This window comes from Trachurus trachurus (genome assembly GCF_905171665.1).
Source record: "Trachurus trachurus genome assembly, chromosome: 14".
Taxonomy (NCBI): domain Eukaryota; kingdom Metazoa; phylum Chordata; class Actinopteri; order Carangiformes; family Carangidae; genus Trachurus; species Trachurus trachurus.
In genome coordinates, this window is record NC_139903.1 from 12,545,968 (window position 1) to 12,559,718 (window position 13,751).

The following is a 13,751-nucleotide window of genomic DNA, read 5'->3' on the forward strand; positions in this document are numbered from 1 at the left end:
GTCTAGAGACAGATGGAGAATCTGACTTGAACCCTAACCTGGATGTACAGGTGTACAAGAACAGGATTCCTGAGAAGCTCATTGCACTGAACCTGAGCCGGATTGCATACCGGCACCTTCAGAGATAAAGGTGTGGTGGTGGGTTGTAGCAAGCGCTGACATGACAGCTGACAGAGGCCTGGAGAGAAACCTTTTTAAACTTTGACATAAACAGGATAATTTACAGATAGTGAAGTCAGATTGGGTCAACTGGGTAAGGAAGAGCAAGACACTGAAAATAAATCTAACTCTGTCTCTCTGAGTTGACTGAATATTTTCTTTTTTCGTGTGAATCTTGAGATAATCTTGTTGGGGGTATGAGGTCGCCACTGGTCAATCCCCAGAGCACAGATGTAACCTGAAATGTGGAACAAAGCTAAGAGGGGTCATGAAAGGACATAAATTAGGTGTGACAAGACAAATAATCTGGTGTAGCACTTTCAAGTTGCTATATACGAAACGCATAGCAGTTCAATTCCTCCATGGCAATGAGCCATTCATTATCAAAACATCCTGAAATGACAAAAACTCAACTCTGAGGTCTTCTCAGTTTACTGAGCTCTTCATCCTTTAATAGTCTAGGAGCTCAGGCACTTTGCAAAGACACCTAATTCTAGCCACCAGTGTCTGTGATCTTATTATATCGCAATCCAAAATAAATTGACTTGGTATACAGGATTTTTCCTTGGCTTAGTTCTCTCTATGCCCCAATAACCTGATATAATGGGGGGATCACTGGAACCCTAACTGTGATCAGCCTTTTTTAGCCTCTTATGGAACACGGTAAAGCTGTGGGATATACCTAGATGTAAAGGCTACTCAGCAAAGGGCTACAGTAACAACAACGTGCAGTGGGTAAGCCAGAAAGAAACACTGAATTTCTCTGATATTTGGGCTTGTGCACTGGGGTTCAGTTGATCCATTCATTGAATGTAGAGGTTGCACTTTACCAATATTGTTTGTCTCTCTCTCTCTCTCTCTCTCTCTCTCTCTCTCTCTCTCTCTCTCTCTCTCTCTCTCTCTCTCTCTCTCTCTCTCTCTCTCTCTCTCTCTCTCTCTCTATATATATATATATATATATATATGTATATGTGTGTGTGTGTGTGTGTGTGTGTGTGTGTGTGTGTCATATCTATCACTCAGTCACTCAACTTTAAATGCAGCAACTGACGGTTAGATGTATTTTCTTAAAGTAATACATGCTGCTGCACTGCCTGGGCACTCAGCAACTATAACAAGTAAATGTGTGTGTCAGTGTCAAGTCAGTGTTGTTTGTATGGCAGCAGTTCACAACAGTAGTTATCTCAAGGGCAGCACTTTTCAAATCGAGTAGGTCCAGACCTTCTTGTTATAACATTGTATACAGAGACCCAACATTTCCCACCAAGCACTTGGCAACAATAACATAAAACACAAAAAACTGGGAGGGTTTGAAGTTAGGTGCATCGATGTTGAAAAAAAAAATGTACAGAATCATCACAGGGTATAGCTTTTCTTCTGTAAAGTGAGCCGGAGTGCCGAGCAGCTACGCTGGGTTTCATGTAATATTGAGTGTTGTGGAGCCCTCTTGTCCTCTCAGGTCCCAACCACCACTGTCAAATGCCCTCAAGCATGGAGGCAGGCTTTTTTGGCTATGAAAGGTCCTTTTTGCTTTTAGAAAGAAAAAAAGACAGAAAGTGTTGAAAGTCTTATGCACAGTAGAGTCACAAACTGCTACTATGAGAAAGCTGAAAAGGAACAGAAAGATGATGCTCCAAAAAGACTTTTAGGCGAGGTGCAGTAGAGATGGGTTAAAAGGCAGCTCTACAAAAGCCTCCGTTTGGCTTCCTCTTAGGGGATTCCTGACACTTCTGGATCCCAAAAACAACCACAGGAGTGGTAGCTTTAGCGAGACAAGGGGTAAATGATTTAATAGCGAATCTAATGCAGCAAAACAACCAGAGATCTCCTGCTCCCCACAAGATAAAGGTTTAAACCTTTGCAACTTTTAATGTCTTCTGTCATATCATGACCTGTTTTATTCTCAAAAGATGTATTAACATGTTTGTGTCCAACTAAGTGTCATAATGGCTTCACCACAGCTTGTTCACATGAAATGTAGATCTAAAGCACAAACTAATATGTTTATATTTTATATTTCCAACTCTCTTAGCTGTGCAGTGTATTCATAAATACTCTAAAGTGGTTTTACATGACAAGGCTGTGCATTATAATAATGACAGTATGGAAGCAATTTGATAGTTTCAGAATTTATGCTTGAAGCTTCGAAGTTGAGAGCCACACACGTATCCAGCGGTCACTGTTTAGACTGTCAGTCCCTCTGAAAGCCTGTTAAATGGATTTGTAGGAAAACACGTCTTCCTGTAAATCCAATAACTCTAAACAAACAAAGTCATAGTGGTGCGACAGTGGCTCAACAGGGAGTCAACTCTATTAAGCATTAGACTCATTGCCAACAGAAGAAGCCTGTCTGCCATACCAATGAGTCAAATGTTTAACTTGTTTAGGAAGCAAAAATATTTCTTAATTTGATTAAGTGAACACAACATGCTTTTGTTCAAGAGCCACTGGACATTTTGTAGGCAATGCCACTTTGCACTGGGACTTCACGAGGCTTTAAGATGGTTAGAATTGACTGGCGTCTCCTACAGCGTGTCTATTAGGCCCTGATTAAATTTGTGTCTATATATTTATAGTCCCTGCAGCAAGAACAGTGACTTGACCCTCTCTTTATAATTAGTTGTGTCTCTGCCTCTTTGTCATTAGATTAGGTTGGAATCCCAGACGCTCAGAGTCTGTACATGAAACACCACAACAAATGGGTTAATGCAACCCAAAATCCATTACTGCAGCATTAGGTTTATCTGGTAGATGACGCGTCCGTCCATCTCACAGGTCAGTCCATATACGCACATAAGCCACTGAATGGATTTAATGTAAATTAAAATGCTGTAAGAAACATATTGCTCTCTTCTTATTTCTTCATAAAAACTTTTGAAAAAGTAAATTACACGTAATGGCCACACCGTTGCATTTGTGAGCCTCAATCTCAGTCCAAAGTCATATTTGAAGCAATTAAATTAAAATCAAGGAATTAAGAGTGTTTTATCATAATTAACAAATATATTTGCTGGTTGACTTTTAAAGATATCACCAAAATTATGTTAATCATCCCACCTGCACCAAATAAACAGCTTACCTAGCTCATATTTCCATTACATGTACAATTGTTCCATTGTAGAAAAAATTTATTTAAAACATTTTCAAATCAAAAGTATTATTTTTTCTTACTGGACTTATAGGTGTGGTAACAGAGGATGCACAAATGTCAGAGAGCACCGGCACTGAGCGTTTGTCATATTGTTTGAGATTTTGCTTTTGAAATATATGTTGCTTTGAAAATGGAGTGAGTTTAAGACATTAACTAAATGATCCTGAAAACACAAAACTAAAGCAACAAGGGATCACTCACCAATTTTGTAATCATCCATCCTGCATTCATTTCCTCTTCGAGCTAAATAGGTAGAGCTGAAGTGATGCGTGTAAGGATGAGGTCAAGCCAGAGTAATAACCTCTGACCGGTCTACTTCAGAGCTAATGGCTTTAGAAAGGCCTGATAATACTACGCTTACTATGCTTCAAGGCTTTCCATGCAGGATAACACAGGAGAAGTGTGCGTATATGATTGGATGTGTCTGGTGTACTACTAGTTATCTAAACGCTGATCTCTAATACGCTGGAGAACCTCAGGTTGATCTTAATGCGACTTTCAGTTTAGTGGTCGCTCAAATAAAGTTACACAGATTGAAAATGAACAGATATAAAGCAAACATGATGATGTTTTCAGCACCTGTGAACTGGACACAATTTGCTTTTTTAATCCTTGCTTGGTTTGTCTAATTCAAGCTTTATTTATTTATTTCAGGGAAATGATGTGGCAAGTGACAGTAACAGATGACTTGCCTGTCATTCTGATTAAATAGCCTCCTCTACTATGTCTTATGAAACTTTTGGATTTCTTGTTTCCAATGGCATACCAGGCAAATGAAAACATAGTTTACCATTAGGGTTGGCATCCTGTATCAATTCAGTAAGGGACAATACATTTTATTTTTCAATACAGGTTGATCATGTATTATACGCATTATATTTTAAATAATATAATAATATTTAATTAAGTCAATGAAAGATTACTGGGGGTTTTCAGCCCTGGCTCCAACATTTGACTTGGTCGCTATAATAATTACAAAGTTAACTTTGTTAAAGATTCCTGAATAAAATTACTCAACTATTAGTTTCATGACTTGTCTGGAAACTGAAAGTAAAACAAAACACATTTGAAACTAAAGTTACAATCATTTAACCTTTTTTCTTTTCTTTTTTCTTTTTAATGAATAACACTTAAATTCATCAGTTGGAGCACAGACGCCCAATCAAGTCTGAGGTTTGGCAGAGAAACTGACATTGCGATGAATCACTCCGACAAGCGTTGATATTTCCACATTAAACATAAAGTATAATGTATGTAGTTCGATGAACACATGTTGGTTTTAATAAAAGTCAGTCAAATGGGTCTGCAGGAAAAAAAATGTTCCTAAACTTAATACTTGCTATTTGGCCCTTCTGTGGTAATTTAGTTTCCTCCTACGGAGCTACAGTGATTTCAGCGTCTAGATCTTACATTCAAGATAAACAGATCCATATGTGGTGTCCATCATGTTACCAAAAGAAGTCATAATTAAAAAAACACAGACAGTACAGAGCCCAGACAACACTTGCGGTGTGGCCTTAAGTCCTCACTGAAGTTCTTTTCCTGTCCTCTTCCTCCTGAATGTTATACAGTGATCTCCTATCTTCAGATGTGCCATACACTTACTTACTTGCCCTTTGGATGACTTGTCAGGATCCCTCAGTGGCCTAACATTCTTCTGAATCTGTCCCAGGTGTGGACTGTGACCACAGAGGTGAAATTCACGCAACATCACTCAGATTGATTGTCTCCTTCCTGTTCTGGCGCTTCTCTCGTGCTGTCGGCTGGAGCTGCACTAGAGAAAAATGGTGGTGTGTCACAGACCATCCCTCACAGTAGCACTGAATGAAGAAAAGCAGACCCAACCGCCACCACCACTCCCCTCCTCAGCCCCAAACTTATGGCATGATGTTGTGGAAGGAAGACTGCTGGCAACAACCTATAATGCACACCACATACTTCTGTGAATATTCACAGAAAAGCATGGAGAATGATGTCTTCCTGCCCTCCTTCTCTCTATCACGCTTCTCTGTGCTCGTCTTATGGCTTTGATTACAAGTTATTACCTTTCACTGTCTCGGGAGCCATTCATCATTTGTAGGACCTCTGAGATCACTTCCTATCCTGACCTGAGCTTTTCCTGCCTTGCAGTTGTCAAGCAACACTCCTCCTCACTGTGCATTCACTGTAGTTGAACCCACAGAAAAAAAACAACACTGGCTTTTTTTTTTTTTTTAATTTGTAAATCAATCCAAAGAGAAAATGAACTTGCAAGATGTCTTGGAGATTTAACTGCATATGCCATCCACAATATGGCAAAGATACACTGCGTATACTTTCTGATGCAAGACTGTATCAGCTTTAGGACTAAGAATAAATTAACAAAATGTTGAAATTATTGCAAGTCACATGCCAAAATGTTACCTTAGAGGCCGCTTCGTCTTTTTGCACTTCTTTATGAGACAAAGCATGTGTAGCGCTTTATAAACTAATATGCAACAGTCCCCATATTTCAGTAAATACTGTCACTGAGGTAAAATAATCACATTCCACCAACAAGAAAAGAAAAGAAAGAACAAACAGGAAAGAAAAGAAGATATTTGGGACAGGGTGTATAACTATGAGAGTGAGTGTGATATTTCTGTCCTGATAAGTTGTCCAAAAGGAAAGCCATTAAAGTATCATGTTCTACATCTTGAATTTCTAAATAATAACACAGTCATGTAAACTGTATGTCACATGCTCTGAGTGACTGGATGAGAGATTTACTAAAACCACTTCAGTGGTCAAACTTGAGATCCACTGTACTTCAAATGAGGAGATTGACTGTTTTATTTAAAATACATTATATCTCACTTTATCAAGATAAAATGCTTACAGATGTGTAAATGGTAACTGTAAAGTCAGAGGCCATAAAATCATTATGTGTTACAGGAGTGTGAGTGTGAGTGTGTTAAATAAAAATAAATATAATACAATATAAAAAATATTGAAAAATGAGACAGCCTTTTCACATCTATCTAGAAGACAGAAACTAAAAATTTCCCCCTATAGCTATTTGGTAGTGGCTTTAAATAATAATAAAATAAATTACTCTTATGTGAATTTAATTTGGGTTTTGGGTTATTGTTTCCAAAAATTAGACGCCACTAAACTAACTGAAAAGTCTAGCCCTGTGTTTTATTTTAGAGTAATCCAGAAACAAGGGAGATAAGAAATTTAAGCAACAAGGCAAAAACCAGAGGCAAGTCGTATTGTCACTGAAGAGCCTAATTGTTCTAAGTTTTCATATCTGTCAAGAGAAGTGCTGCTTTCCTTCAGATTCTCTGATTTGACTACTGTTCATCATTTATTTAGGCTTTCTCCCGGTTCACAAAGGCTAGAGGAGTGTAGCCCTGTGCAGCTGCACCGCGGAGAAAAATGGAACAGGCAACGTGAGGATTTGGAGAGTTGCCTAAATGTGAAGTGACAGGAGAGACCTCTTGGCTCTTTGTGGGACGCCAGCAAACCGGCGCCAAGTCCGCATGAATTAACACACCCATGCAGACCCACTTCATCAAACACAAGTCTTTTTTCTTTTTCTTTTTCTTTTTACGTTTTAATTTTACCATCTGTCCATTTATCTCAGGTGCAATCAGGACAGGGCCACATTTCTTTAAAAAAAGAAAAAAAATCCTGGCTGTCATTTGGGGAAATTAGGAGAATCAAAAAAGGCTGAAGAAGAATGTCTAATGACTTTATAGACACTTATATCATTATCACCATAATCAACTTTGTTTAAAGGAAATTATTAGACATGCTTCATTCATGCGATGCTACTTATTTATACTATTTATGCTCGTTGTCCCCATCTAACCCTAAAATCCCTTCACCGTCCCTCGGTCTGAGCGGTTCAAACCACGCCCAGTAGAAACAGTGTCAGTGAGAGGCGCTCTCTAAGAAATGTGCTTCATTAGTGTACAGTGTGCCGGGCTGGACAGACGTGTGACAGTGTAAACACCATCTCTGCCTGCCTCTCTTTCTCTCTCCCTCACTCCCTCTCTGTGTGCTCACTCCCTGGTGGCACTTGAGTTTTAACAAGCTCTTTCTGAGTGAGCAGCTTTGGCATATGGTTCCTAAGTGCGCTGCCCTCTCCTCTCCTTGGTGGATCTACCAGCGACTACATTAAATACTGCTTGGCTTGCCTTTGCCACAGTAACTGGAGGCCTTTGGACATTTGCATTTACCCATTTATAACCTTCTTGGCTCATGCTGCAAAACTTAAAAACTCTTGCAAAGGTTGGAGCAGCAGGATGGATGTAGACGCGAGCGCCTGCAGCAGCATCATCAGCATCATCAGCAGCAGCAGCAGCAAGTGAGACTTTTCAGTGTGTGATGGGACGCCCTGATGAGAGATCCGGTTGACACAGCCGCTGCCATGACTTACCACCCTTTTCACGCACACAGACCCGGTGCCTTGCCCCTGTCAGCCTTTCTATCCGTCGCTCAGCCCTCGTTTTTCCCACCGCTGAGTTTCCCGGACCTCGCCTCCCTCCCCGCGCCTCTGTCGGAGCGGACCGCTGCCTCTGCCTCTGACACGGGGCTGCACGCAGCTCTCCGCCGCCAGCAGCATCCGGCGACAACCCACTCGAGTTCCTTGAAGAGCCTGCAGCAAGAAGAAGGTGTGGATGATGATCCAAAAGTCACACTGGATTCAAAGAATTTATGGAATGAATTTCACAAAATGGGAACAGAGATGGTTATTACAAAATCTGGAAGGTAAGTAAACAAGAGCGCGCAGCAGTGCAGCAGTTTTATCTGTGAAAGAGCCATTATTGATCTAGAAATTAAAAATAAACTCTTTGCATGCCCTCTTTCTACAGCATTGCTTTTATTTCTGACACAATCTCAATTGATGGTTTATTCTTTGCTGTCAGGAGGATGTTTCCGGCTTTCAAGGTGAGGGTGGAGGGGCTGGATGAAACAGCAAAGTACATCCTGCTGATGGACATTGTGGCCGTCGATGACTGCCGCTACAAGTTTCACAACTCCCGCTGGATGGTGGCTGGAAAAGCTGACCCGGAGATGCCAAAGCGCATGTACATCCACCCTGACAGCCCGTCCAAAGGGGAGCAGTGGATGAGCAAGCCCGTGGCTTTCCACAAACTCAAACTCACCAACAACATTTCGGACAAGCACGGATTTGTAAGTGGATAGAACTTGTTGCTTATTCCCAACCACCATTTTTCTAGCTATCTTATAACTTAATAATGTGCCATGTGACTTCAATTTTTCCCAGACGATTTTGAACTCCATGCATAAATACCAACCCAGATTTCATATCGTGAGAGCCAACGACATAATGAAGCTTCCATACAGCACCTTCCGGACTTACGTTTTCCCTGAGACGGAGTTCATCGCTGTCACTGCCTATCAGAATGAAAAGGTAACCCCCCTCCCCTCCCCCCCCCACCCACCCACAGCCACACGCAGACCTCCTCTAGTTGCGTGCAGTGATGTGGATTTTATTTGTGTGGAGAGATTAGAAAAACATGAGTCTGGCGTTTGTTGGAGTGGAAAATGGGGCCTTCATCAGGTCCACATTATGTGTTTTGTGGCTTCTGATGTTATATTTAATCTGTCGGTGTACTTTTGCATTGACTGACTCTCAGATTAACTTTTTTCCCCGCTATATAGATTACACAGCTAAAAATCGACAATAATCCCTTTGCCAAAGGCTTCAGAGACTCTGGGAATGGAAGACGAGAAAAGAGGTAATTGCTTTGTCAGCAAGAAACACCACAGCAGAATAAAGGCACGCCTGTGTGAGTCTGTCTTTAATATAAATGTGTGTGATCCACAGGAATAGACAGTTAAACGTGTCTTTGCTGCATGAGAACCAAAGTAAAGTGGACCGGGACAGTGTTGATTCCGATGACTCCTGTGAACAACCCAGCACCAGTGATCCTTTTCATTCTCCTGGGGAGTTAGTGAGCAGCCCCCTGACATCCACCCCTACCTGTCAAGGTGGGTTTACTTACAGTTATTAATGCAATTAAGTGTTTATGAACCCATTATCTAACATGTTACATTTTACAGTCTTCTCTCTCTATAGAGAGGCAATGTTCATTATCCTTATCCTTATGAACCCCTTTTCCAAGTTTTAACTTTGAACCCATTAATGTTTTATGATATTGTGGAGCTATTCTGTGGTGGCTAAATGGGTTAAATATATTATATTTCAGGTTTTAAAATTGTTTGTTTTTCCATGATAACATTTGGAATGAGAGGGGGGAAAAAATCCCTGAAACACACACTCTAAGAAATTATTCAGTAAATAAAGCTGAAAATCATCGAGAGCATTTTCAGCATAAAAAATTAGTTTGTTACATGTACACGTTTTAGTCAGTTGATGGCTTATTTTATGAAGATATTCAAAATTAAAATTAAGAAAAGTTGTCTTGATTTAGCTTTAGATCAATTTTGAATATACATGTTTCAAAAGCTGAGGTACAACACTGAACTTGTTTTGCTGCCACTGGCTCTGGAGAAAGAGCTGAAGAAGCTGAAAACTCTGCTCAACAAACAGCCCTTATTCAGCTGTAAGCTCACCACACAGGTCAATGGAGAGAAAGAGAAGAACGTGGTTCTCCAAGAAGCTTCGTGCCATGATTCTCACCGCCAAGCAGCAGGCTGAGAACTGCCAGGGTGTCAGAGGAACTGCTGCAGAAGATTAACCTGAGACAGACACATGACGACTGATGAAGAGATCAGCCTCGCTCAAACAAAGAACATCTGAGCAGGAGCTGCTCCTGAAGGGGGAACTGGGAGAGCTGGAAAACACAGCTCAGCAGTCAGCTCTAGATAAACTGTGAGCTCAGCACAGAGCTCGGGGGAAGGATGAAGAAAAAACCGCCTCCACAACATGAGAGGCCTGAAGAGGAACCTGAGGAGCAACCCACCCAGCAAGAGGAGTTCAGCCAACTGAACAAGAGCAGCAGGAACAGCCTCTCTCTCTGATTCTGACCCTGAACACAGACTAAGGTATACATGGAGATCCCGGGCACCAGATGAAAGAGGACGTCACTCTGGAGAAGGAGTCGTCACTTTCTAGGGCTGAGGAAATCAAAGAGGTGGAAGAGGACAAGACAGCAGACACGAGAACAGTCTATAAGAAGAATAGGACAGGTCAGGTGTTCACCAAATCACCAAAAGGTCTGCTGTGAAATGGTCTTTTTAACAACATAAATAATGTAGAAAGAAACAATTAAAAAAAAAAAATAATACTTACAATGTAGAGGATGCCCCACATCTATCCATCAGTTAATCTCTTAGCCTTTTTTTTTTTTTTTACAGCAGACATTTTTAACCTTTTAAAAAGGGACAGGTGTTAACACATAAACATCTCTGTTCAAGTTAAGTGTCCAATTAAACCTGGTCAGTGTGAACGTTCCCTGCAGGACACTGAAATTAAAGCAGCCTCCTGTAAAAAAGAAAAGAAAAGAAAAAGGCCTATTATGGCTTCAAGATGCAAAACATAATTGAAGATGGCTGACACAATATGTAATGGGTTACAAACAAAAAGCAAAACCAACAAAAAAAAGAAAAACAGAATCTAGTCAACTTACCAGCGCCCAATCAACATATAACAGTCAGTGAAATACATTTACTGTACCTCATATGCATCTTAACCACCACAGGAGTAGGGTGCTGCAGTTTGAAGTATGCAGATATAGAGGGAAGTTGATTCCAACCACTGTTTACTGTCTTACTCACTCTGACGCAATGAAAATAGTTTGCTGCTTCAGTGAATCAACTGTTCCTGGCGCCTTGGGGTTAGTCACAGATGAACACTGTCTCTTTCATGGCTATACATGTTTGCACTAATTCATCTCTCTTTCAAGTGTCCATCACCTCTGTCACCACTAAGTTCAAATGAGATACTTGCATGGCAGAAAAAATCTTCTTTGAAAAACAATTATGCATAATTTATTGTTGTTGTTTTTCTCACAGATGAGAACAATACTGGAAGTGATTCAGATTTTGACCCACAACACGAGGACACTGCTGAAGCCAGCTGTTCCAAGGCTGAACATACTCTGAGTCTGAAAAGCGAGGAGACATTGTGGAAAAGAGCTGCCGCCAGTAACAGTAAAGACACTGCAAAAGAAAGGCCGGTGTTTAGAGCGTCAGAAGATACGTTCTCCAAGGAGATGGACTCTTCAAAAAAGCAAATCAAAGACGGTGTTGTGCCTGTGATGTTGCAAACACAGGGCTTGTCATCCCTCAGCTCTGCTCACCTTCAGACTTTGGATTTCTCAGGTGCACACAGCCAACAGTTTCTTAAATTTGGGGCACCTTTGTTGTTTCAGCCTGGACAGTTGTCGATGAAGCCAGAGGCTTTCCCCGCTATGGGTGTGGGACCTCTGTTTTCCTCTTTGTCTGGAACAAATGAACTAGACGCTGGAGGTCTATCTCCTCAGAGTATCACCTCTTCATCTCCCCTCATGCTTCACCTGTCACAGCAAATGCTGGCATCTCAGGTACGCCTCTGCAGGAGCACTGTGCTCTCATAAAATTTGTCATAAACTGCAGTTCATGCCTGTTGGCTCCTCGAGATGAGTCCTCAAATCATAAAAAAAAACACTTCCTTACTCCTTACTCAACAGCAAAGTGTCTTTCCATTTACCCAAGAGTGCTTAACTGTAACTGTTGATTTTCATTGAGATTCCTGTGTAAAATGACTAAATTAATAAGTGAAAACTATGCAGAGTGGAATCTGCAGATTGTCCAGAGTAATTGATCCTGCTTTAATTATTTTAGTCCCATAAAAAAATGAACAGAAAGGTCTGAAATTAAAACCTTTATCACCATTCTGACCGAGCAATTAGCAAACATTAGCAACAAGAACGACCATTTTTGCCTCCTCCATCAGCCAAGCTGCTGGACATGTGGTCATAATCCCTCCAGTTACAGTGCTGCTGAGTAATGTGTTGTGAGTGTTTTTGCAGAATATTATCATACAACAGGGAAACTGAACATTTGCATATCAAATATCATAAATTGATTTAACTAATAGACTTTTGAGTTAAATTGTGTGATAATTGCAATGTATGGATGACTGAGAAAGGGTCAAAAGTGTTTTATGAGATCATAGTGACCTTTTTTTAAAGTATATTTTTGGGGCTTTTTCGCCTTGAATGGAAGCACAGTCAAGAGAGAAATGGGGAGCCAGAGAGGGGGGAATGACATGCAGGAAAGGACCGCTCAATGCGGGATTGTAGCCTCAACACATGTGCCAGCTGTTCTACCAACTGAGCTAAACACCGCCCCTATCATAGTGACCTTTGACCTCTGACCACAAGAAGCTACAGTAATTAGTTCATGCAAACAAATGAATGTTTGTGCCAAATTTCATGAAGACATTACTGAACCTGTGACAAACTATTTTTTTTTCCACAGCATTATTCTAATCCAATTATTCTAATTAACATGAAGCAAGAGGACATGCCATTTTGGAGTTTTCCCAAACACATGAAAACTTATTTAACGTACCTAAACTTGTGTTTGCTACAAGCATGTCAGAGCCAGTGTAGAACAGAGCATGAGTGATGAATATTACACAATTACTTGAAAGGATTAGAACCAATTTCAAATGAATCAAATCACTGAAGCTAAAGTAATATTTTCATTTTCTCACAATGAAGAAGTAAGGAGCTCCATGGTGTTCAATTAAGTCTCATTTTTTTCATTACAGGGAATCTCACTATCACCCTTTGGAGGATTGTTGTCATATCCATACCGCTACATGGCAGCTCCAGCCGCGCTCACCCCGGCTCTCCCCACTTCTTCTGCCACCTCATCGCTCACCAGAAACCACTGTTTCCACAGCTCTCGGCCTTGGCTGCGGTTCAGCCCTTATCAGATCCCCACCTCTTTCACCTCAAGCCTGCTTACAACCAAATCAGCTGGCAGTCCAAACTCACTGTCTGAGTTGTGCAAGTCAGGCAACAGAGAGTCAGGCCCACTGTATGACAACCACAGCAACAAGGCCAAGGCCAACCACAAGACTGCGCCACAGAAAAGCACTGTGAAGGAGTCCACGGATGAACTGCAAAACATAAATAACAGTGTTAGAGGACTTGATAAACCACATACTCCACAGTAAATTGGTGATGGATGAGACACAGGTTTCTGAAATGTTTAACATTACAATGACCTAAAATTAAATTCTCATGAGAAAACTTATGTTGCTGCTATATAACTTATTTCTATTTCATCATTAAAATTTACTAATCTGGTGATTTGCTGGTCAAAAGACACCTAAACATACTCCCATGTGAAAGAAAAAATGCTAGCAAGCATTTGAAATGCTACATGTAACCTAGGCTCCTAGTCTCTCCATGAATTAATTTACATTTTGCCCCATAATATAACCTTGACATCAGGGTGTCTTTTCATTCACAAAAACTCAAATTATTGC

At 40.7% G+C, this 13,751-nt stretch overlaps 1 protein-coding gene across 1 annotated transcript; it reads left to right on the forward strand.

Annotated features, from left to right (window-relative positions):
* Window positions 1-7,535: 7,535 nt before the first annotated feature.
* LOC310997355 (T-box transcription factor TBX2b-like) lies at window positions 7,536-13,436 on the forward strand (the record flags this gene model as incomplete). The annotated part of the gene is made up of 7 exons (XM_083987030.1): window positions 7,536-8,047; window positions 8,206-8,473; window positions 8,568-8,714; window positions 8,966-9,042; window positions 9,132-9,295; window positions 11,282-11,811; window positions 13,026-13,436. Exons 1-7 carry the CDS (start codon window positions 7,677-7,679, stop codon window positions 13,434-13,436), a joined length of 1,968 nt encoding a protein of 655 aa, XP_083843156.1. The 5' UTR covers window positions 7,536-7,676.
* Window positions 13,437-13,751: the final 315 nt, after the last annotated feature.